Source organism: Harpia harpyja, chromosome 17, assembly GCF_026419915.1.
Source record: "Harpia harpyja isolate bHarHar1 chromosome 17, bHarHar1 primary haplotype, whole genome shotgun sequence".
NCBI classification, from domain to species: domain Eukaryota; kingdom Metazoa; phylum Chordata; class Aves; order Accipitriformes; family Accipitridae; genus Harpia; species Harpia harpyja.
This window is the reverse complement of record NC_068956.1, coordinates 15,077,423-15,101,819: the sequence shown is the minus strand read 5'-3', so window position 1 is coordinate 15,101,819 and position 24,397 is coordinate 15,077,423. Positions and strand designations below refer to the sequence as shown.

The 24,397-nt window shown below is 40.6% G+C and overlaps 1 protein-coding gene across 8 annotated transcripts in view; it reads right to left on the bottom strand.

Moving 5' to 3' along the window:
• Nucleotides 1-19,723: 19,723 nt before the first annotated feature.
• The window catches only part of YAP1 (Yes1 associated transcriptional regulator), a 96,784-nt gene continuing 92,110 nt past the window's right edge, over nt 19,724-24,397 (bottom strand). For all 8 annotated transcript variants that reach the window (XM_052812604.1, XM_052812606.1, XM_052812605.1 and 5 more), the window contains one exon: nt 19,724-23,862. In XM_052812604.1, coding sequence (XP_052668564.1) covers nt 23,624-23,862 — 239 coding nt within the window. In that variant the 3' untranslated portion in view covers nt 19,724-23,623. The remainder of the gene's footprint in view (nt 23,863-24,397) is intronic.

The window sequence follows — 24,397 nt, the reverse complement described above, 5'->3', positions numbered from 1 at the left end:
GCACGATGGCCCGGATGCCAGGTCTGGGTCACCTTCTTCAGCTGATGGCACCAATTTGCAGTCACAAGAGCACAACTTCTTACTTGCTTATGGGCACTGTGCAACTCATGGGACTGGAGACCTGAACACATGGGGACACAAAAATTATTCAAAATCAGCAGGGATATGGAATAAGCGTGTTAGATCCCGTGCAATATGCCCTATCACAACAACGTCAACCAAGCCTATCTCTTCTAAGATAAGCTTGAGCCTTTCTTCCAGGAAAGAAATGAATTGCAAAGACAGCTGGGCTCAAGGGAAGCCTCTGAGCTATGGACCCTAAGTAAAGCAAGGCAATGAAAACCCTGAAAGGCAAAATTTTAACCTGTTCTTATCCCTAGAACTTCTTTCTGGTTCATTCTGAGTAGCTTCCCACAAAACAGCTTAGTATTGGGTGGCTTTTGCGCTACATGTTGGCATTTTGGATCCCTTTGAGATCATCTGAGTCCTCCTAAATAGTGCATGCAGGGAAGGCTAGTGCCTAACGTGGGGTCCAGCTTCCATTCTGCATGGGAAGCTCCTTAAAGTCGAGCTCAACATTCAATTTGTAAGCACATAAATCATCTTTTACATCTGGTTCTCAACATCTGGAAGATCTATTACTGAGCTTGTTTAGAAAGTATATTTGATCTCGGTTCTGGCTGGAGCAGAGAGTCTGCATTTTGTCTCTCCTCATTCTGCATTGCCCAGCTGCTTGCGTACCAGCTTTCTGTGTAAACAACCCTGCTCCTGCCTGTTTCATTCAGCAGTTTCACAAGCTGGCATCTGTGACCTTGCAATTCCCAGGCCTCCCTTGCAACAAGGCTGATTAAAGGAGAGCTTGTACTACCCCACAGCTGTCCTGGTACCTCACAGTAATGGGAAAAGGGATACAGAAACCTAGGACCACGTATGCATTTGAATACAATGAAGATATTGTTCCAGCTTGCCCGGCTGTAGCAATGACATTAAGGAAACCAAAGAGTTTGCACTATGATTTTCATAGTAGGAATACGAAGGCTTTAAAAAGTGCAGATACAGTATATTACTCGGGTCTCTTGTACCCTTCTTGCCACGTGGCTGGCTCAAGCCCTCAGGCTGACTTACCTGCTGCAGTGCTTTTCAGAGATGTAGCAATCCATTTTATTTCCCAGCTGAACAGAGAGCTAAAGCCAGCTGGCTCAGCAGCACCCACCATCTCCCTGCCTCTGGAACCAGCTTCTCCCCCCATCCCCTCCTGACCCTCTCTGGGTTCTGATCCTCCCCAGGAGGCACCAACAAGCAATTAACCATTCTTCTCCCGAGCTTGTTTCTCACAAGCACCACCCAATAATTGGGTAACAGAAAACAGACATGGAAAGGAAAGAGGATGAGACCCAGCTGACAGCTCCCCACACTCCACGTGCATCACATCATCCTACCACACCATATCCCTCTAATCCACGATGCCACCAACCAAACCACCCCATTACATGCACCTCCTCCAGAAGAGTGAATGAAGAAACCAGAAAGGTAAAGCATGTAAAGAGAGTTTTGAATCATAAAACCCATAAATAAAGAAAAATGGGAATTTCCTGCAATTCTGATCATTCTGTCTCAGTCGCCTTTCTGATGACATCTGCAAACATCTCCGGAGCAGGATTCAACAGCTGTGCAAAGGCAAACGCCTCCTCAGTGTAGAATCCTCCCTTTGCTCCAAGTTAGTGGGAAAAGAGATCTTCACTAATAGAAGACCCAGGTAATTGCATTGATTAGTAGATTGTAAATTAGTTTAACAGCAAATTATGTAAACAAGCCTGCTATTGAAATGTAATAGACTATTTTCAAAACAAATGTTCCTTTTTAACATCTGCAGCTGGTGGAACAGTTCTCGTCCCAGCGAGGAAAGTGTTTTCCTGTGGGGTAACAGAGATGTCCATTAGTATGACTGTGATTAAACTGCTGGTGTTACCTAGCAGTTGGGTAACTCTGCATCAGAGGGATTCATCACCATGAAGAAGGCGCCAACTATTTAGGTAACTTTAAGTGCTCACAAGTTACACCCATAGTTAACCTGAAAGCACTACAACTGCAAAACCTGGGGCATCAACGTGTGAAGTACCTAGAGCTACTGTAAAATTGTGCCCAGGCATTGCTTTTTCAAGAAGACTCTGGTCTAATTGAGTAAACGACAGTCCAGGGAAGTCCCACAGCCTGTGTTATGCAAGATACCAGATTAGATAACAAACCTGTCTCTTGGATTTACAGCTGTGAAATGGCTGAATCCTTCCTACAACTGACTGGGCAGAATTTTAACCCTCTGTGAATCCAAGCAAGAGCTGGCCGAGCAAGTTGACTTGTGGATAGTTTATCTTGTGTGGCTGGTGAGCAACATACTCTCCAAAGTATACCACTCATATCTATTAGCTCACTTTTAAGCTTATATCTGAAGATTATATAAATGAGATCCAAACAGTGTCCACAGATGGGGGTTATAGACTATCAGGTTTTTTGGTTAGCTTTACCTGAAGCTCATTCCTATGCTAAATCGTAAGTTAATACTTCTTCCTTGCTTCTCACGTGGAGATTTTTTGCAGCATCAGCAGTTTACAAAAATCATTTAAAAATAGGCAGTGAGTGAAATGAAGTATCCATTAATATTTCTGGTTTTGGGAACAGACTAGATTTTATTAAAGGTGTTTTTTAAGATGGGCCTGATTTAATCTAAGATGTCAATGGCTTTTTCCCACTGATTTTTTGCCTTCTTCTAATGAATGCCTTCTAATAATGGCTCATGATCAGGAAATAGCTTTACATAAATTGCCCAGTGAAACTCAGTATCATAAATGTTAATGTATTCAGGATCACATCTATTTGTAAATTTGCCTCCTTTTTATAATCCTTTTTAAAACAAACCCCTAATAATCTCAGCTGAGTTGAGTAAACCATTTCAGAGATGAATATTAGCAGAATGAGGAGAAAAATACGAGAAAAAGAAAAGGGATCCCAGATATGTACTTAACTGAAAGCTGACAGTAGAGAGTTGATAGAAGAATACAAGAACGCTGTTCCAGATGGCAGGAACTGCAGAGGAGGAAGAGCACGACTGTGAGAAGCAACAAAGGGAAGCTAACGGTAGATGAAGTAGGATGAGAAACAGACACTCCAAGACATGCATCCAATTCTTCAGGTTACGTAAAACTATCTTTACCATTTATGCACTTCCCTCCTTTTCTGGGTGATGCACATTGCAGATAGAGTTGGTAGCACTGCTTGTAATTACCACCGCCTGACAGTTCTCGTTATAAGCTCCTGCTTTTGGTTGCTGGTAGGTTTGTTAGATGTTACTCATCCAGGCTGAAATGTCCTCTGCCAAGGCTTGGCCTCGGGGTGATTCTTCCCCCCTCCATTTTCTTTTAGGAGGAGGAAAGGGGAGGGCAGTTTCAGTAAAAATGGTTCTGTGGTTTCCAGGGCAAGATTAGGCAACCGTTTATTTGAGCAAGAGCTTGAAATTTGGCAAAAGAGGGGGGAGGTCACCCTGATGCCAGAAGACGTAGCCAAGTTATAAATGTGTTTTTAAAAAGTCTCGGCTCACGTACTTTAGCAGAGACTTGTCAGCTTGGCAGATGAATTTGCAGAGGGTTGTGTCAGCACAAGGGCACGCCGTGTCCCCTGCCAGCTTCCAGACCCTGGCAGGACTGTCCCCGGCAGGCAGCAGGGCTGGACGCTGCCTGTCCCCAGCGCTGCTGCCGCCGGCCGGAGCAGGGGCGGCCGCCTGCCTCTGGGTGCCCAGGCTGCAGCTGCGCCGGGAGGCTCAGGGCTGAATGAAGGTGGGTGTGAGCAGGGCAGTAGGGCTGAGTTAGCAAGGTAAAAAGGCACTTGATTACAAACCGGCGAGAGCGAAGCTGTGATGACGTGAGGAACTGGAAAGGTAAATGCTAGTGCCCCAGCCTCGCAAAGAGCCCAGGACCTGAAGTGGGGTGACTAGCAGGACAAGAGGAGCAGGGTGGTCAGGAGGAGGAGGAAGGAGAATGGAGGGGAGAGGGAAGAAAAACATCTTGGTGATAGCTAGCACGTCCTTTCCAGAGCCCAGAGCAGAGCTGAGGTCACCCCCTTCCTCTTTTACCAGCAGAAATCTGGAAGTCGACTGGCACTGCAGTTCTTCCTGCTTGCAGAGGCTTCCTACACTGGCTGAAAACCTGTTACTCCTGTTCCTTGGTTAGCTCTAAAGCTTCAGTTCTCCACCAGGGAGGTGCATTAGCGCTTCTCCTTGGTGGAGCACCTCAGCTTGGGATCAGGGTAGACTTCTCTGCCATCTGTCATGCACACTCTCCCCTAATGCTGCGGGGGAGATGAGAAGTCAGACGTGGTGCCTAGCCAGACTAGCTGTCTGTGCTCCCTTCCCTGCTGCTCGGAGGGGGGAAGAAAAAGCGTCTCTTGCCAGGCTGGGCTGCACAGAGATGATAAAAGGCCTTAATACCACGTGTTGCTGCAGGCCCTGAAGCATAACACAGAGCAGTTTTGGAGGAAGAACCTGAAGAAAGGCGAGAAGCAATGGCCATTAACTGTATCCTTACTCGTATGTCCTAATGATCTCTTTCTTCCCCAGCCAAGTCAACAGCCAGTCTCCCCTCACACCCCCACCAGCTCCTCACCCCAATATTTTCAATCCCCATAAAACTAAACCTCTGCCCCAGTCACACCAGCATGTCCTCGTTCTGCACCTAAGCATCTTCCCGATACCATTGCCCCCAGTGACTGTTATCCCTCAGGCCTCTTAGCCCCAGTATCATCTGAATATCCTAGCATCCTCCTGATAACTCACCCCAGCACAGCAACAGTACCCTGGAGCCCTTCTAGCTCTAGAATTAAACCCTGTTATTCTGTAGTCTCTACACCTTCACGTTCCAGTCACCCCCCCCATCACCAGTGACCCTGCTTACCTTCAGATTTATCCATATCATCCCAAATGACTATTCCTACAACAACTCCCTCATCCCTGCTGCTGCCCAAGTCTCCAAGGTCTAGTTCCCAGTGCCATCCTGAACACCTTCTCCAGCTGCTGCCTCACCTCTCTGCGAGGGGAGCTGGATGCAGAGACCTCACCAGCAAAACAGCACAACGCTTTCTTGTCTTTTCTAGATACAGTCAACTCGGTCCTGAGGGTTGGGGTTCCTCCCAGCTGACCTTAGACACCAGCATCCAACCAAGTGAGCATCAGTTTCCTTTACAGTGAATGGAGATAACTGGACACTTTTAGGGCACTGTTGATCTAACTCAGTTTAGACATTTACTTTGGCTGCCCCAAAAGCACTGTTATCTCTCTAATCACTGTAAGTGGAGACAAGGATTAGCTCAGTTTAGATATGTCCCCAAACAACATTGCATATTTACCCTTATTTCTTAATTCATGCTCAGCAATGATCTTTATTTTCCTTCAAAACAGCATTTCAAGTTTCCAGGGGAGTGTCCTGCATCGTGAGCTTGCCCAGCAAGAGGTGGCTCAGCAGCAGCACCGTTGGCTGATCGATGCCATCAGCAGACTACCACACCATACCATGCCACACCATACCATACCACCTAGTGGTAAGAGCTTGGATCTCAAAGCATGGTGTGGAAAACAATTCATAACACAGTTGGGCACAGAAATGCCAGGGTGGTTGGCATTGTTGAAAAGCAGGAATAAGGGAAAGTTCCAGGAATGATTTTTCCACCATTTCCATCCTTGTGCCTAGAAAGTGCTGTTCTCAGCTAGGTGTTGTTTAGAATACATTTAAGTGATATCTTTTGTTAAGGTCAGTATGTTCCAGTTTGATCAGCTTGACCAGAATGGGTTGAAAGTTACAGAGACTGGAGAACAGAGGAGACGAAAACATTATGCACTGGAGAAATTCAGGGTGGGCTCATGTCTGGAAATCTCTGGGCAGTTTTGTCTATTGAAAATGATAGTGTAGAAATGGAAAGGCTCCAAGGGCACAGAGGTTTGGGACCAATTTCACACAGGGAGTACTTGAACAAGCTACAGCTTTTCATCTCAAAAAAAGAGAGGACTAAGGAGAAAAAGATGAAATATAAACAGGAAGAGAGTGAAGGGGAAACTACACCTCACCCGCTCTTCTGTTACAAAAATCAGACAACATCAAATGAAATTAGCAGGGACCAGTTTCAAGACAAGTGAGATGCAATGGCTCTTTGCACAACAGTTAATTAGGCTAAGAACTGTATAACTCTTTGCCACATGACGTGGTGAATACTGAAATGCTCACCACCTGTCAGGAAAGCATTCAGGGCTTCCACACTGTACTCACAGAATGCAGTCTGTGATAATACTTCTGTACTCTGGACTTCAAACAGGTATGTATACATGTGCGTCTTCCTGTGCTTACAACCTCTCTGCTGTTGGCCATGGCTGGCAATGGGGTACCTGCCTCGGCAGAGCTTTGCTCCAGGAAGTGGAGATGTTCCTAGGGAAAAAAAATTGTCTTTAAGTATGAAACAAAATTCAGGAAAAAACCCACAGTGTGCAAAGATATTGATAAATATATCTAAGATTTTTTTCAGTTGATCTTGAACAGTTGTTTTCAAAGTTTTACAATAGAAAAACTAAAAATGATTTTTTATTGTGCATTGAAACAAGAAAAACTGAAGTAACATTGTCTTTCAAAAATTAATCTTGGCTTGGCTCCAAGATCCTTTTACATAGTATAGGTTGGTTGCTCATTCACTGAATATTTTCATTATGTGCTTCTGTAGGGAAGATGATTTGTAGCCATATTTATTTGAAGACTCTATTACAATGAATAAGCATAAATAATGTATATGAGAAGGCAGGGTAGGATTGCCTGGCAGCCTTCAATCTGTCATTCCTATGACTGCTAACTTGGCAATCTTAACATAGCTTTTTGTGGGGGACAAATTATAAACCAAATAATCCTGAGGTAAGGCTTTCATGCCTACACAGTACTGAATGTATTTATTTTTTAATTCCATTCAAGTCCCAAGTGCTGTCAGAGCACCAAAGTTTCAGTCAATATGATTTTTCATACCACAAATCTTCGTTTAGTTTAAAAATGTCACATCTCTTGTGATAACTGGGGCAATGGTTTTTACAGAGATATCAAAAACTATTGAAACTTTTCAAGGTCTCCTGAAAATTTCCATAGGGAGATGAGGCCATTGAGGCACACTGAGTCACATCCAGCAACAGCTTGTCTGGAGGCTGACGGAGGACCTTATCATCTCTTGCACCTTTCTCTTTGAGTCTGGTGGTTTAGTAGGTGACATGGTGCCCAGCGAGAGCTGCAATGAGCACGTCACGTAGCCAAGAGCCTGAAGATCCCTGTGCAAAAGCATCACCTGAAAGCAAGGGCTCTGCAGGGTCCCCTCAGTGTGCATCTTCAGCAACACCAAGCATGGTAACTTCATGGCGTCTCAGCATCGACTCGTTGTAATGAAGGAATATTACTCCTTAATGCACATTGCCCACCTTCAAGGTGCTCTCAAAGGCTTTTTCTCCCCTTTGTATATGGGCAGGCAGTGTTTTGCCTGGGAGTTGGGAGGTGAGCAGATCTCCTAACGCTCTCCAGCAGTTCATTCCCTCCTTCTTCTTCATATACAAGTGAATAGAGGGGGAGGGAAGGAGAAAACTGAGCCCACTTCTGGGGATGCAGCAGCTGAAGATCCAGTTCAACCCGCCAGAGAGATTTCGCCTTTATTTACTACTGCAGAACAAAATACAATTACCAAGGATTTGGTTAATCTATCATAAAAATAAATCAATTGACCTAGAAGGCTGATGCTTTTCTTTATATCACTATAAATGACACATCCTTTTGCTGTTTCAAGATGGGTGGCGTGAAAGTTTTAACAATTAAAGAAAAAGCTAAAGTAACCACATTAAATTTGTAAGTCTGCACTGTGAACAAAATAAAAATAGCTCAGGATGCTAGAATTGTTCCAAAGTAAATACAACCTAAAAATAATGAAGCTAAAGTTAAATTTAACAGAAATCAAATATATTAAGATCCAGGAAATCTTAAGCTAAAAAAACCCCTGCTTTGCTCTGACTCTTTAAACAGTTATTTCAGGATCATAAACACTATTTGGATTTATACTGAGCTGGGATTTTTTTTGATGTCTTATCTATATTTTTTCTTCTGTTTGAGATTCTCCCCTTTACAAATGTTTAACATTGGGCATTTATGAAGCAATTAAGCATTTAGAAATGAACATTCCCAACTGACTGTTATGGCTAGAGATTGTTTTTTAAGAGGTAAAGGATTGAGGACAAAGGAGATTCTTCAATTTAAGATATAATCAGTTCAAAAGTTGAACACTGCTCTGCATAAGAGAATTTTGGTTGAATAATGAAATTTTTAAACAAAACCAAGAAACATGTAATGCCATTTATTTCACACTTGGTAAAAATATCACTCAAGCACACAATTAAATGCAAGCTTTTATGAGAATCTCTTCTGGGTTTCAAAACATCAGCAAGAAGATATTCAGGTTGTACGTTTTGGGTCCATGCTGATGTATTAACTTTTCAAAATCAGTGTGATTGCTACCAATACTCCTCTGAAAAGCCCAAAAGTTTCTGACTTGCTGTTGGGGTCATCTTATCCATCTGCGGGTCCATGGTTTGGTGGATGCATTAGCTAAAACTGCTATGTAGGATACATTTCCTTTTTTCTTTTTTTTATGCAAGCAGCTGGTGCAAACTCCATCTCTTTAAAAATTAGTTGTCAAGTATTTTTTTCTTTCCTGGGAGACGGTTTTTATTTATCCCAATTTTCCATCAAGGTGGGTTGAGAGGCCCATTCTGTTTGGGAGAAGGAGGGGAAAAACTGTTGCTTCATATAAGACTGGCTGCATCCATTTCAAATTCCTTTGGTTTTGAAAAAGTACCAGAGTTAGGCCAGAAGTAAAAAATGGGAAGGGCCAAAAAGCACACAAAAAAAAAGTCAGTTATAATTTGTAGGCTGTTCATTTATTGTGAAGAAGAGATGAAGTCCTAGTTTTTTCTGTCCATCAGTGAGTAACTGAGAATATCCCAGCTGGTAACACAGCAAAATTCACCCCGAGTCTGATTATGAACTCTCTCCCCCAGACAGCCATGAACTTAACAGCTGCTATTCGCACAAATGCCACAAAGTAACGAAAGTCAGCTTCAGCTGGAGAGCAACTGCTCTCAGCCAATTTCAACAGCACTAGCGTCCTAAGGACCATCTCATCAGCAGGAGTTAGTTGGTGGCTTCTCCAAAGCCGTCAAGCCAAATCTCTCGGCACACACTTCTTTTCAGATCTGCCTAAAGCTATAGGGATATCTTAAAAGAAAAAAATTTCCCTTGCCCAGGTATAGCACTGCCACAGAAAACCAGCTTTTTAGGGGGATCCCTGTTGTTACCGGATTTAATGGGTTAATCCTATTGGCACAAGATCTTTCAGACTTGTGGGTTTCCGAGGACTTTCTCAGGCAAGGATGCTGGGGCCTGAGTCACCGAATCACTGGTGGGACAGGAGATCCCAGGCTTTGATATATAGTCCCCTGTGTTTTAGGGGGTCTCTGCCAAGAGGAGGGCAGCACACGGAGGGCTGCTGGAGTATCTGGCACCCTGGCAGGAACACAGATGGTTCAAAGCAGATCAGCATTGTAGCATTCGGATTACTTTTCAATTCCTTCCAGATCTTTTAATGCAAAGGTGGAATTTACACTGCAAAGGGAAGGTTAAAAACATGGAAGTATTCATCAAGCAAAACTGGATTCAGTTTGTTGGAGGTCCCTTACACAGATCTGTGATTTGCTTTAGGCTGGAAGCAACATTTAGACTTCCCTGTCATGGCTCTTAATTACATTGTGCAGAGCTCCAAGCTTATTTAAAATTGTAGCAGACAATTATAATTTGTGTGTTTAGGATCAGGGTGATTCACTCAGCCACACAAAAACGCATGGTCTGCTGATAGTGGGCTCTGCCGGTATCAACTTCAGCTATTCTCTTACATTATTTAAAGCCAAAACCAAGGAGCAGTTTGAAAGTTATAGTGAATTACTACTGTAAATCAGGGGAAAAAAATCCAGTTAATGGAGAAATCGCTTTTAGAGGACAGACCTCCTACTGTCCCCTCAGCTGTGATTCAAAGTAAACTTTTTTTTCCCCCAGGCAGAAAAATAAAATAGGACCTAAAACAACAATTGCATTATTAATTTGCAATTTAATTTATGGCATAGCAACAGCTATCCAAAAGGATGCAGGATTAGCTGGCTCTATGTTTGCTTTTATCTATCCACATTGTGGAAGGATGCACTGAATTAAGCATTCCTTAAGTTTTAACTATGGTCATGCTTTGACAATTGAATGACACCCTGGGAATGGGATTTATATAAATTTCTGACACCTGGCCATCACACCCTCCACTAAAGAATCACAGCAAAGGTAAAGTAATGATTTTTTTGTAAATGATGTAGAGACTCCACATACCTACCAAATGGATGAATCAAGCAACTTACCTTTCAGCAAAAACATTTTAAAGGTAGCTTTACAGGATTAGTAAAATTCATGGGAAACAACAGATGAATGACTGTGCTGTCATTGAAGTAATTATACTGGGCATGACTGCATGCTTACTTACAGCTTTGTAACCACTTTTTTCCAGTACCGAGGCTGACTACAGATTTCTGTTTCCCTTGTCTCTCTAGACAGAACAGCATTAACAGGTTTATATTGAACTGCGAACACAGTTGAAGAACATCCCAGGGAGAATTTTCGAGTGTCTGTACTACCTGCAGCTATTCATTTCTACACCCGTGATTTGACTTAGTAGCATTTTGCTCCTGCTTTTCATAGAAAAAGCTGCACAGTGTCTAAAGCACTGCAGAGTCCAGGCACCCTCTGGTACAAGCGAGAGATGCCAGCCTTGCCAGGGCAGTTTTCTGGCATGCCAGAGTTTCACGGCAGGTGCAAGTGTTGCCAGGTGTATGAAGGTGATGAGCTAGGCTCCAAGAGAAGGCACTTGAAATACCTCTGGAGAACAGCAGGCCAAGTGCACCTTGGCTCCCAAGGAAGTGTTTCTGGGCCAGGTTTTCACACTTTCAGGAAATATTTGGGTAGTTCTTAACCCTGCTGTTTTTTGTGGATGCCTTTCAAGAATGACTTGTTAGCTTGCAAAGGGAAAGGAACCTTGAAATTACTTGATAAAGCAAGTTAGCTTCATAGTGGCAAATTAACTATACCCATTTCACAGGTGAGGCATGTGAAGGGAGGAGGTTTGCCAGGAGTCTGTGCTCTATTACAGTTCAGGGTTTGGCTTGTGATCCTGTGCGATACCCCTACCCACCCACTCCCCAGTGACTACTCTGCTAGTCAGAAGCATCAAATTACTGGTTTTGCTGTTTGCCTTTCCATGCAAAGCAAACTAGAAAAGATTGCTTCTATAAAATGACTATATTTTTAATCTCTTATTTTCCATATCAAGGAATCAAGAGAATCGGTGCATTTTGTAGATCAGGCATCTTGATTGCTGGCATCAGGTGCAGGCTGGGTACCATACAGTTAATAACCTCAGAAAAATGGTGTGTTGTCCTTTGGGCAAGACAGAAGCACACGCGTGCTAAGGAGTTCTCTGCTAACTGGACTCAAATACTACTTGAAGGGAACAAAGTGTTCCTATCCCTCTATCCAAAAATAGAAGCAGGAGAGACAATACTTCTTCAGGCATTTACCAGAATGATAAGGGAGACGAACAAAAACCACTCCCAGCTCTAAAGCTCTAGTTTAAGTTCACCAAAATGCTGCTTCACCCAGTCCAGTGCAGAGAGAAGCAGCGATGCCATCTTGTCTGCATTTTAAAATAAAATCATTTGAGGGGAAAAAAAAATGCTAGCGAAGTTCTGAAGGAAGTGACAAACTCTTTGATGGTATCACCTAAATTGGCATGCCCAGGCTTGAAACTCCACCTCTTGCATGTTGTTTGCTGTACATTTGGTTCACTGAAGTACATCTTCAGGGAGGGGCTGTCTCCTCAAAGATTCAAGCTACATTGCTTCCCATCTCCCTAATCAGCTGTGCAACAGGGTAAATTTAGAAACAAAAGGCAGTGCAGCAGTGCTGGCAAATGGATTTAGTGCACATTAAAACCTGTTTTGGAAAAGTCAGAACAGGTCGTGCATGTCTCCAGCTCAGGCAGAACTGACAGGCTCTGCGCAAAATAATAAATGACTTGCATGCATTTAGCACCTTTCATCGTGAGGGAGCCTGAAGTATTTTACATAATAGGAGTTATCGCCTACCCACCCATGAAACAGGCACCTGTGGAAGGCACGCTGCACGAGCCAGATGGGGCACAAGAATTTTAAAGAGGCAAGTGAAGACTATCCTCTCCTCTATTCAAACACGCAGGAGGAATTTAGGTGGGCACGTGAATTAGCCAGGTTGGAATTTAGCCAGGAAAACAGCCTATGAAATAGTCCTTGCTTGGCAATAAGTACAGTGAATTATTTAATGACCCTGAGCCAAACACAGAGCATTTCATCTTAACTTACTGAAATTGCTCCAGAGTCCCAAACAGGTTTATATTCCAAAAAATTCTCTTTCAAGTCTCATGAAGCTTACTTATTCAAGGGTGGAATTGCAAACAGCATAAAGTCAACTACAAGGAAGACCTTCCTCAGTAGGAAAAAAAGAAAAAAAGATATCATAAAGAGAAAGTTTTGAGGTGAAGGGGGTGGGAAATGTGCCACTCCCTTAAGGGAAATATATACCAGTAAACAAATGATGTATAAGTCTGCAGGCCATCATTTTTTACCACTGTGCTCTGCACCAGAGAACATGCAAAAGACTGTTCCATTAGAAAAGACCACACACTTCTGCTGGATTTTTTCCCCTCTTACCCAGTTTGATGCTTTTGTTTTTGCCAAGACTGGTATCTGGGCTTAGCTTCAAGCTCATCAGTAGTTCCCTTAGAGTTTCAGCCAAAAATACATCTTTTCCACAAAGGCTGGATGATTTTCAGGATGATTTTACTTCTCCGCAGGAGGTTTTTCTCCTACTAAGTGGGAGCTGTGCTCAATCTATTGTATCTTGGCCACACTCAAACTTGACTAGCTGGGTTAATTCACAGACAAATTGAACACATGCAGTACATTTAGTTAGAAGACAGATAGCACTAAAGCGCCTTTTACCACAGTGGAAACATTTTGTCCAGATTATTAAAGCAGTTGAGCTTAATTAAAGCATGTGAGTATTTTCAACAGAAGAAAAGAGCAGGTACTGAAGGACTTCTTATGCAGAGAAAGAACCAATGTTTGGAAATCAAAACTGGACAAATGTAAATAGCAAGTAAGGTTTTTTTCCAATTTTACACCATCAGTGTGATTGTCCATTGTAAGGAATTACCAAAGTGGTAGAGTCAAAACTGCACCTTTCTGAGGCGTTTACCTTAGCTAACAACAAATTATAGGAGCAACAGGGTTTACTAGGTGAACCAAAGATGGAAGGGGTCCACTGATCTGAAACTCTGGGAACCTGCATTTGATAACCTAGTGCTTAGGCTCTAACACTGGCCCCAATTCTTTGAGTTGGTGCCCGGCAGTGGACCTCAGAGGTCAGCTAGACCTCAGCTGGACTGAGGCTGGGTCAGCTCTATCCCATCACGGAGAGATGCTTGTCTAACTTGTTCTTTGAATTCTCCTGTGACAGAGCTACTACAGCCTCCTCAGGCACCCCAACAAGGCACTCAGAAGAGTAAAAGAAGGTTCTCCTAACCTAAAGTTTACCTTACTGCCACGTAACCGATGACTTCTCATCCTGTGCTCTGTGGATAATAGATTCATAGTAGCAGTTGCTTTTTACTTCAAGATCATCTTTAACCATTTAATCAGCTTTTCTCTAGATAAACGGCCCAACTACTGTAATCTTCCTCTCTCACATTTTCCTCATCATCACTACTCTCCTCTGGACCATCTTCAGTCCATGTCTTTCATCAAATTCTGTACCCAAAAGGCTGACCAGCACTCCAGCTGCTCACTGACGTGAAGCAGTGTAGAATTGCTTTGTGTCTGTTGTATTTGCTTTGTGCATCTTATGAGAGCATATGCATTTTTTATAACAACAAAAAACTGTCAGATAAATCAGTTTTGTGATGTTCTTCTGAGTCACAAAAGCAATTTTATCTACTAAGCTACCAGGTCCTAATCTTCAATTCCTGTAGCTGACTATTTCCAAGTACATACTTGTGTATCTGTCTTTATAGGTTTGCCTCCATTTCTTCTCCAAACACTTCACTGTCTGATCTTGTCTTACAGCACACACGGAGCTCCTCCAAATTTCATGTGTGTATTTATAAATACAATTCACAAATATATGCAAATGTATTAATACATATAAATGCATAAAATACAAACATCCCTGCTGAGGTCTGAGTATTTGAATAACACGGAAAGTATATTGTACATTTTTACAGATGTCACAATGGAAAAAAAGAAAAAAAAAAGTCTAAGAGAGTGGTCACCGGAGTCAGTACTAGAAGCAGTTAGAGTACTCAGTTTGCCTATTATGGGATATAAAAATCTCTTTGTTCCAGTAGCAGTCAAGGTCCTATGCAAGCATAGCACGCAGTCCAAAGGGCTGATTCAAAACCTAGAAGTCAAAGACTTCTGACTTCAAAAGCACCCTGAATCGGCTTCAAATGCCTAGACATCAGCTTGTCATCTTCTATTCCAGTGCTACCGTTCTACCAAAGAAACACCTAGCAACAAAAGTCGGTAGCACAGAAATAGTTACACTCAACTGTGGAATAAATCCACGTGTTAATACATTTAAAACAGTCTAGGTCCACCCATGGAGGCAGCTTAAATCTTCAAAAACAAAAGAAACCCCAGCAACTGTCATAGGATCTTGAGGATGGGGAATTAATCCAAAACCATCTTAATCTCTATTTACAAAGAGTAACTCCAGCAAGTAGCATAGTATGTGCTATGTATCAGTGGAACATGGCACTCAGTTGTATTAGGCACCCATTAGGGGTTTAATCCCTGCCACGAGTGAACATTTTGCTCCTTAAGTAACTGTAACTGTACCAGTTCTCTATCCCCTTAACCACACATACACATGTCTCTGTGTATGCACGTATATGACTATGCAGTTACAGAATGTACATATACTAAGATGCATAGCATGGATTATGCATTAAGCTTGAAGGTAAACTTCAGTGTAGACAAATCTTATCTGAAGCCAGCTTCCCTTCTGTTCCCCTTTAAAAGCCACAGATGCACTCTCACAGGAGGGGACTGACCGGCAACCCATCTTCTCTTACCCCTCCCCTTTGGTTTGGGGTTTTTTTTGTGTGCAAGGTGCTCTTCAGTCCCCAAAAGCTAAACTAACTTACATATGGCGTGCTACGACTACTCAAGACTGGTTTCTTGAGAGGCAGCACAGCTGAATAACATGTGCATTCACATTCTCTCTCATTGTTCATTTTGGTTTTCTGATTGAAATGCCCCTACATCACACCTAAAAACCTGAAGATTTAAAAATAAGCAACAACCATGCAGATTTTGTAACTGGGATGACACTTCTATTGTTTGTTTTCCTAATGAGCCTCAAACAAATATCGTAATGTTCATGAGAATCCGAGTTGTCTTTAGGCAGGAAATTAGTGTTTATATATAGTATGTCTATATATAGATACACACACAAATGCATGCAGCATTATTCTATGTGTATGTATGTATAATGATGCAAGATTTCTTCGCCCTCACATTCATAATTAATGTACTTTTACACCTAAAAGATTACTTTGGCTTCCCAGAAAGAAGACCAGATAAAGTTCAACAGGAACGATGAATCTGAAAAATAGCTAAAAACCTAAGGACTTAGGCACAAAAGTTTTCAGAGAAGGAAGAACTGCTGCATATTAATCTGTCAGTGGTAACTGTGCATGCTTGTCTTCTGCCAAATACAAGGCAATTCATGTTAACTGGTGAGCAGCAGAGGAGGGCTAACTTGAATCAGCTCACCCTTCCTACTGAGCGTCCACATGCCAGTGAAAACTATCATTTGATATGCACTAACATATTACCTTTCTGTAATGTATTTGTGGGTTTAAGCTAGTAGAATCAGATGCATACCTTATACTACATTGCAAAAATTGATTTTCTGACATGGTGATGCCACTCAGTAAAAGACCCCCAAAATAGCACAGTTTGAGAATGAATTAATAGGAAGCACTTACCCTCAAAGCATTTTGCAGACATTAACATTTCAGTGCTCCCAGGACATGAGTAAAACCATGCCACCCAGCTTTCCTGGGAAATGGTAAAATGCCTCGCTTAAAGGCTAAGCAGAAAGTCAGATGTGCCACTACAAGGTGGCAGTCCTCTTCATCCAGGGCAATGTGTACCCAGCTAGAGTGTACCTGACTGCATCTTAAAAAAACATCTTTATCCTTTGTTGCTGTTGTCACCAATGCACTCACTTCAATAACATGGTCATCTGTTAGATGTTAGTAACATTAAAAATAAAGTGCAAACAAATGTGAAGCCGGTTGCCACAAAGACACAAGTCCCCCAGATGTCTTCACTTCGTTAGAAACGAGACATTTTTAAAAGCAGCTAAGAAACTCTGGCCTCATACAGCAGTACAGGTCTGCTTCCTTCCTATTTGCATGGACCTCACCAGACTTCATTATTTTATTTTCAAGGTGAGGATAAAGCAAAATCCACATATCACAACAGTAGACTCCACCAGCAGAGATCACAGTTGTAAGGAACCTGAGCCTTACTGCAACCGTGGATTTTCATGTAAAACCAGCACATTTTCCAAGCCATGGCTAGTATACGGATGAGAGGAACTTGGATATTGATATTACTGTTTGGGTGATAGGTTTTCTAGCATTCTTGCCACTAAGCTGCAAAGAGAAATTTCTATTTCTCAGTAATCTATTGGTGCTTATCACACTCAGATTAATTCTTAGAGGAATCTACGTCCATATAAAGACTAGCAGATCCTGAAAGGCTGTTTACCAAAGACCTTTAAAAGAAGAGTCATGTCTTAAGTGAAAAACAAAAATTAAGACATAAAGGAGGTCACACAGTTTTACATACTGGTGTATATAAATCTAAAACCCAGGGCTTTAAAGCAGTTGTTAGAATCACCTGTGGGCAGGATGAAGGTGGTGGGAGGTACAGGCCACAGCAGCAGGCGAGCTTTAACAAGTCCAGCAGTTGTCACCTTTTGTAGGCACTGAAACTCCTCGGCAGCAGTCTGAATCTCTCCTGTATGGAAAGTGTAAGGCTGCTACACAGGCTTTGCTTTTGCTAGCAACTTCTTGGACTAAACAGACATCCATAGCCCCTTGCAGCCTGCAGACCACAGGCTGAAGGCCACTGGTCTAACCAGAAAGCATCTCTCATTTGCTGTGAGGTATCACCACCTAAATCATGCAATTTCTTAGAAGTGTGCGTCTGGGATTTTGTCACAGACACACATGACCAGTATCTCGTTTCAACTGTAGACTTTGAAAGTCCAGAATTGCAACTGAACCTCTCAGAGGCCTCTGGGTCATACTCTTCAACAGCGGGTGATGGGGACGAAAGGATTATATTGCTTGGTGAAGTCTGAAAAGGGTCACTTGTCAGTCAAGAGAGCCGAGACAACTGTATTTGCATGCCTAACAATGAAACTTATGAGTGAAAGACTGAATAAAACTGTCAGCTTTAAAAAAAACCACTGTAAACATCAGGTTGAAGTGCTGGTTAGAAGTCCTCCAGCAGGCACGGTGGCACTGGCGAGGGGAGGACTCCCTACCCCTGCTATGACAGCTAGCTGCAGAAATCAAAGCAATGAAATAGGAAAAGCCGAACTTGCCCAGTCTCAGGGAAGTCAAACCAGAACAGGAATCCACCACTGTTCAAAAAAATCATGCCTGCCAATAACCATCCTGTAACAGTAGTTGGGCAGCATCTTTGGAGTCAAAACTGCAATTTCTGCATTATAGTACAGACTTTAAACAGGATGACAGCTGAATTCTGGAGAGGAGGAACTCTGCTCTCCTTTGGGGACAACCAGCACCTAACGCTACAGTCCCAGTCTTTAGGTGTTAGGCAGGCAAAACGTGCAGATGGTAAATACAATAATTTAAAACATGCTAGCGTAGGTCAGAAATAACGTATATGGAGAAGGAGAAAGGGCATTTCAGGTGAGATCTAACATATCATTTTTATGGAGCTCTATTTTGCTGTTGCATAATATTGAAGAAAAAACCTCTTTGGCTGCTCCCGGCTTTCCCTGCTGCCCCCTCCCTTTTTTTTTTTTTTTTTTAAATCACTTGCTAACAAAAATACAGGAAAATCCAATAAAATTACTTTGCCTCTCTGTTCTAATACAAGCCAGTTTAATATAGAAAACACTATAATCAGAGTGACCAACTTCACTGGCATATAGAGAAAATAACACCAGTCAATAACAGCCTACATCTGTAGCATTCACTGTTACAACCTCTGCATTAAAGAGAGAGGAGCATGTCAGGAAAAGTAAAAATCATGAGTTTTCCACAAAAAACATTAGGCAGCTTTGTCAGATCTATAGATATTTATACATTTCTTATTCAACATGCTTCCTCAATCTTTTTTCTTTAGAGAAAAACATACTGGCTTTTTGTTTAAGAGACATTAAGTACTGGATATAGTAGTTGGTACAAAGCTCTGTTGGTACAAACCCCATATTCTAAAGACAATTTGGTTCTTCTGTTAGGGTTGCTTTTACCATTTCACATCAACCAAGATTTCTCATGCTGTACAGATATTTTGATGACATCTCAATTTAGAGGATGCGGATAACTATTGTTAGCAATAGTAAGTGGCGATGACAAGGGGCACGAAGCACACCTTTACTCTTCAACAGAACATATAAGCTATGGATGCTGATACTGTAAATAAAATCAATGGCCCCACTTTATCACTGAATGAACCTCCAGAACAGGAGGTGCTAGACAGATCATAGCCTGATCTCAGATAATTATTTTGTAATGATCCTAGGTGAAAAACACTTTTTTTGCCGATAACTTGCACATTACCATAGGGAAGACTCTTGGAAGCATACTATTTCTGGCTTACTGAAACCAGTACTTTTTATTTTTAACTAAGTGTTGAAAATATTTCAAGAAGAATTGCCAAGCAAGCCTGGAACACCTGAGCCAGATATCCTGCTTTGCTGTAATACAGTCTATTTAGGGCTGCCTCAGAAGGTCACTCATACTTCAACTGCTGCAATATGTCACCACCTTATAAAATGGGAGAGAGCGATATCAGCAAATAAAATTGGTGCCTTGTCATGCCCTGGTACTGGCTTTCTGCTCCCAGGTGCAAGGTGTGATGTTAGGTTTAAATTTAAAGAATCTGAGTGACTAAACCTAGCTACAAACTCATGAGTAAAAGACAAACTGATAGAAGCATCGAGCCCTGGACCTCTAACTAAGAGAACACACAACTGCACTGAATTTCACAGGGTTGAGGCATTTCAGTGCTCAATAGTAGTAACTCTGGAACTGCTAAAATGCAAATAGTGTATGACTTCAGCCATGATGAATTGCATTACATTAAAAAAACACGTTTCAGAATTTCTGTTTTACAGAAGGTCAAAATAAAAAAATCTTGATAGGATTCATTAAAACTAAAATCTTCAGACACTTTCAAGGTATGTCATTACATATTTCACAATTCATAAGCCAAAACTTGGAAAGGAAAATAGCGTGTCTTTATTGATAGTCTGCCACAAATTATTGTATAAACTTAGAGTTACCCAAAAACGTATCTGCTACGTGGGAAGATCCTGAACATTGCAAGCATATCTGCAAAAAGTGGATGCTTTCTTATAGTAGATAACAGATGTTCTGTTACCAGCTCTCACTATAGTGCCATATGCAATTAAAGTATTGTTTTATACAAACTGTATGAGGCTCAGTAGAGTCACTGTCTCTTCGTTATTGAAAACACAGAGATGCATACTTTAACGTTAAGCCTTCACTGACTTCAGTGGGACTCCCTTGTCTCTTAGGTGAGCTTGTACACAATGTTTGCAGGACTGGAGTTTATGACTACAAAAGCAGTGACAAGGGGGACGAGAACAGACATACTACAATAGGAATTCCAACAATTCAATGCATCCATCTTACTGAAGGAAACCAGTATCTTTACATACTGTTGAATGTTAAAAACAAACAAAGATGTTTAAGCACAAAGTATATATTTATACCAAATAAAACAACTGAAAAAGTATTACATAAAGAAAAATAATGTAACAGAATGTACTTAAGTACCTAACTTACAGTCATGCTCATATCTAAAAGTAACATTGGTAACTAATATATATAATTTTTGACAAGGGTGCATTTAAGAGTTCTCTAACATACAACATTCTAAATGTGGAGAGTATTTTTTCCAAGATACAGAAAACAAATTATTTTACACAGGCAAACCTGTTAATTTGTATAAAAAACATGCTTGTAAGTGAAAAGGTCACTTTAGTACTAATTTACCAGATGTGTGAAAGCTATGTAGTGTTAATCATGTTGAAATTGTCTCTCCTCCTTTTGCATTGGTGAGCGCCAACACTGAACGGTACAATATTTGATCCGTATGGTTTACTGACACTGCAGCCTGTTTCCAAGCCGTAGCCCTGCGCAGGTGTTGAACAGCACAGTACTGTACAGCCCCATCTGTCTGCATGTAGTGTATTTATAACTAAAAGCTACTACAATTATTACAATGATTTCTGTTTCAATATATACATCAGTATAAAATACTACCCAAAACACTTTCGCATTTCAAACAATTTTAACCACTTCATCAAACAATGCATTTGCAGAATTAAAAAAAAAAAAAAAAAAAAATCCAGATTAATGTTGATTGCCAACAGTACAGCATCTCTATGGTATGTTTCCTAATAAATGAGAGAACGGAAATGTATTAAAATCAATTAAAATAAGTATCACAAAACATAATTCATGTTAGAGCAGTTCAAGGATTCCCAGTTTGTCAGTATCTACCCTAAGCAGTGCTACCCAAATACAGTATAAGCCATTTAGTGTTTCTACAATGAGAAGAAAACATTCATATATTAAAGCTGTGACAAACACACAGAAGCAAGGAAAGAAAATTTGTTCTGTACTCATCCCTGTTGTAGCAAGGTACAGCATGTCAGGAGTTTGCACTCAGTGCATCGTATGTGCTATTATACCTGGATACAACTGTGGAAGACAACTGAAATGGAATCAACTCTGAATTTCCTTGCTGTTGTGGTTTTATGTCAGACCATTCAAGTTATAACAACTTAGTGTCTTTTTTTCCTGAAGGGAAGAAAAAGAAGAATTCATAATGAAATTGTAAAAATGCTACTAAAATCCCTATCTTGGACACAATAAACTGCTTTAGGAGCTACTGTGTCATTGCACAATATAAGTGGCCTATTAATCGCTGAATTATTGGTGTAGCAGAATGTATTTGTCATTGTGGATGTGTTTTGAAAATTGGTATTTTAAAACCTGCTTGTATCCCATAACAAGTCGCAAACAATTTTATGTATTTCAAACACTAAGATCCTTACGTAAAGTAGTAAATGTAGATTTGTAGTGGCAAATTTCACATCTCTGCCTCTGCTGCTTCAGTTTTTAAAATGAGACTTGGTTCAGAGTTTTCATTCTTTATATTATCCCAAAACAGAACTACTTCTGAAGCATAAAAAAACTCAAATGATAATAATATGGGGGTTTTTGTTGTTTTGTTTTGCTGGTTCGTTCCAAACTTGAAAAATAATCAATGTCTTTAAAAAACCACAAAACAAAAAAAAACCCAAAAAATCTCTCCCCAGGAGAAGTCCCTGCTAGCTGAGATTTTTTTCAAAACCAAGTTTCACGCTTACAGTATCTTTATAGCCATTTTATACACCCTTGAAAATAAAGGCTCATGTTGAGAATGGTGACAGGCCCTTAATTATACAGGTGTTAACTGGTGACACTATTTTTCATCAGAAAAAAACAAAAGCCCCACAAAACTTCATAGCTTATACTGAAAGTTTGATTCATGCTCATTTTGTTCATTTAAAAATACTCTTTGGAAACTGTGTCAACTCCTGCAGACAACTTAGTGATACATCTTTTCCTGTTAAAATAAAGATAATTCATATTCACCTCTACCCCATGCTAAGCTCTACTACTAATATACACTTCATTACCTGCTCATGTCACCATCTAACACATATCTTTACATTCTTCTACATATAGTGTCCAGGGCTTATTTTTCACCAAACAGAATTTGATAACTATTACACTTAGGAGTTTTTCTCGAGGATTTTTTTTTTTTTTTGGTGTTCTAGCCTTTTCATTGCAACTTAGAGTGATATTAACAGTTCAGACTTTTTCCATGCTAACTTAAGAGAAACTTTTCATAATTTTTTTTCCCATTAAGGATTTTAAAATCTAAACTCACTTAGATATCAAAACTGAAAACCAGAAGAGAGATTAGATGTATCTGTCATTTTAAAATGGTTTCTGCTACTTTAAAATGCATTTTAAAATTGTACATACAACACTTAGGATTCTAACTTTTACATTGCTGCAATAAGATTCTAATTCAAAATCTTGCAAATAAACATGAAAAATAAGCCACTGGTCATGAATTCTAATGGATTACATTCAAAGCTAGCCTTTAAAAAAAATAAAAAAGTTACAGGCAAAACATACTGGTTTATGTACTCACTAGCTTATCAGGCTACAATAGGCATGTTTTAAGTATAAAAAAGCAGACAATTCAGATTTAAATAAGACTATGTGAAACCAGGAAAAAACCCTTAGATTTCACTATTAAAAAAAAAAAAAGAACACCTATAATTACTTCCCATCCTACAGCTACAGTTAAACCAACTAACAAAAATAATCAAACTATTTTTGACAAACAAAAGTTAGGCTAGAATATGTGGCAACAATCAAAGTTCATATATGTTTCTATGTAAAATGACTCATGATTTACTATAACATAAAATATGAACAAGAGCACTTTGTGACTAATGAAAGAGCTACTAGTAGAAACACTTAATGCCAAACAGTCTTCAGCCCTCCTTTAAGTCATATCTCCAAATCAGTATTGACTTCTTTTGACCAGATACATCATTTTTGGCTTGTCACCCCAGTATGTCATGTTTTACCACTTGCCACAGGCAGCAGGAGACAACTAGCTGAGCAAACTACAAGCAGTGACATGCAGAAATTAACTCTCAAATCTGAGTACTTAGATAAAATGATATGCAAGCGCACACTAGGACAAAAGGAATGGCATTCGTCATCCAAATAGGCTCATCACCCCTCCCTACCCCCCTTGAACAGTAGTTGCAACAGCAATAGAAAAAGATCAAGAAGATGTCTGTTCTTCAGAGTCAACTGTGGAAAAAAGTCAGCAATATATAACAGCAGCGATGGACAAGGAAGAGCAAAACGAAAGAATCTTGTTGAATATCTGTTCATTTACTTTTTCTGAACACAAGCCAAAGTGTGCCACACTGGCTTGTTCTGAACTTCAGATACAGATGTCCTAATCTCCTTAGATCCTTCACAGATTTAGAATTCAGTCTCCCTGAGGCCCCTATAACCAAGTAAGAAAACTCTCTTTATCTAGCTTGGTGGCTGCCAAGACAGATTCCATGTCATTAAGGATGTCAGAGCTCAAAGCCTCTTGCAGACTTGGCATCAGTTCTTCTCCTTCTATATTCATCCCATCTCCTTCCAGTGTCCCAAGGTCCACATTTGTCCCTGGAATGGCTTCAAGGTAGTCTGGGAAACGGTTCTGATGGGACGGTATGTTACTTTGGCTGATACTGTCACCTAGTTATAACACAAAGCAAGATGGATATTAAATATACTGGAAGTACCAAACCCACAATTTATCAGGACGACTGGTTAAAGGTTAATCATATATCTCTTGCATCATACAAGCAACATGATTCATAGAAATCCATCACAAAAACCAAAGATGACTTGACTGCGTGCAGATGTACAAAGAACATGCCTTTGTTTCAACCTTTTCACCTCCTGACCCAAATCTCTACATATCTTTGATGTCATTTAGCATATTTTAATTTTTACTCTTAAAAGAAAAAGACAATACTGAGTCAAATATTGTTTTGCAGCAGTATTAGCAACACTGGACGAGGTACTATTCTTAGCTCTGAACAAATGATATTACTTAAAAAAGCAAATGGACACTCAAATTCCATATAACAGGAGTGATACTATTTATGAGCAATCACCCATCCTCTCAGTAGAGTTGATTACAAGTTATGTTTTTCACAAATCTATCCATAATATTTCTATTAGAGAAATAGAAGAAGGTAGAAAAACAATGCAAAAATTATCACAG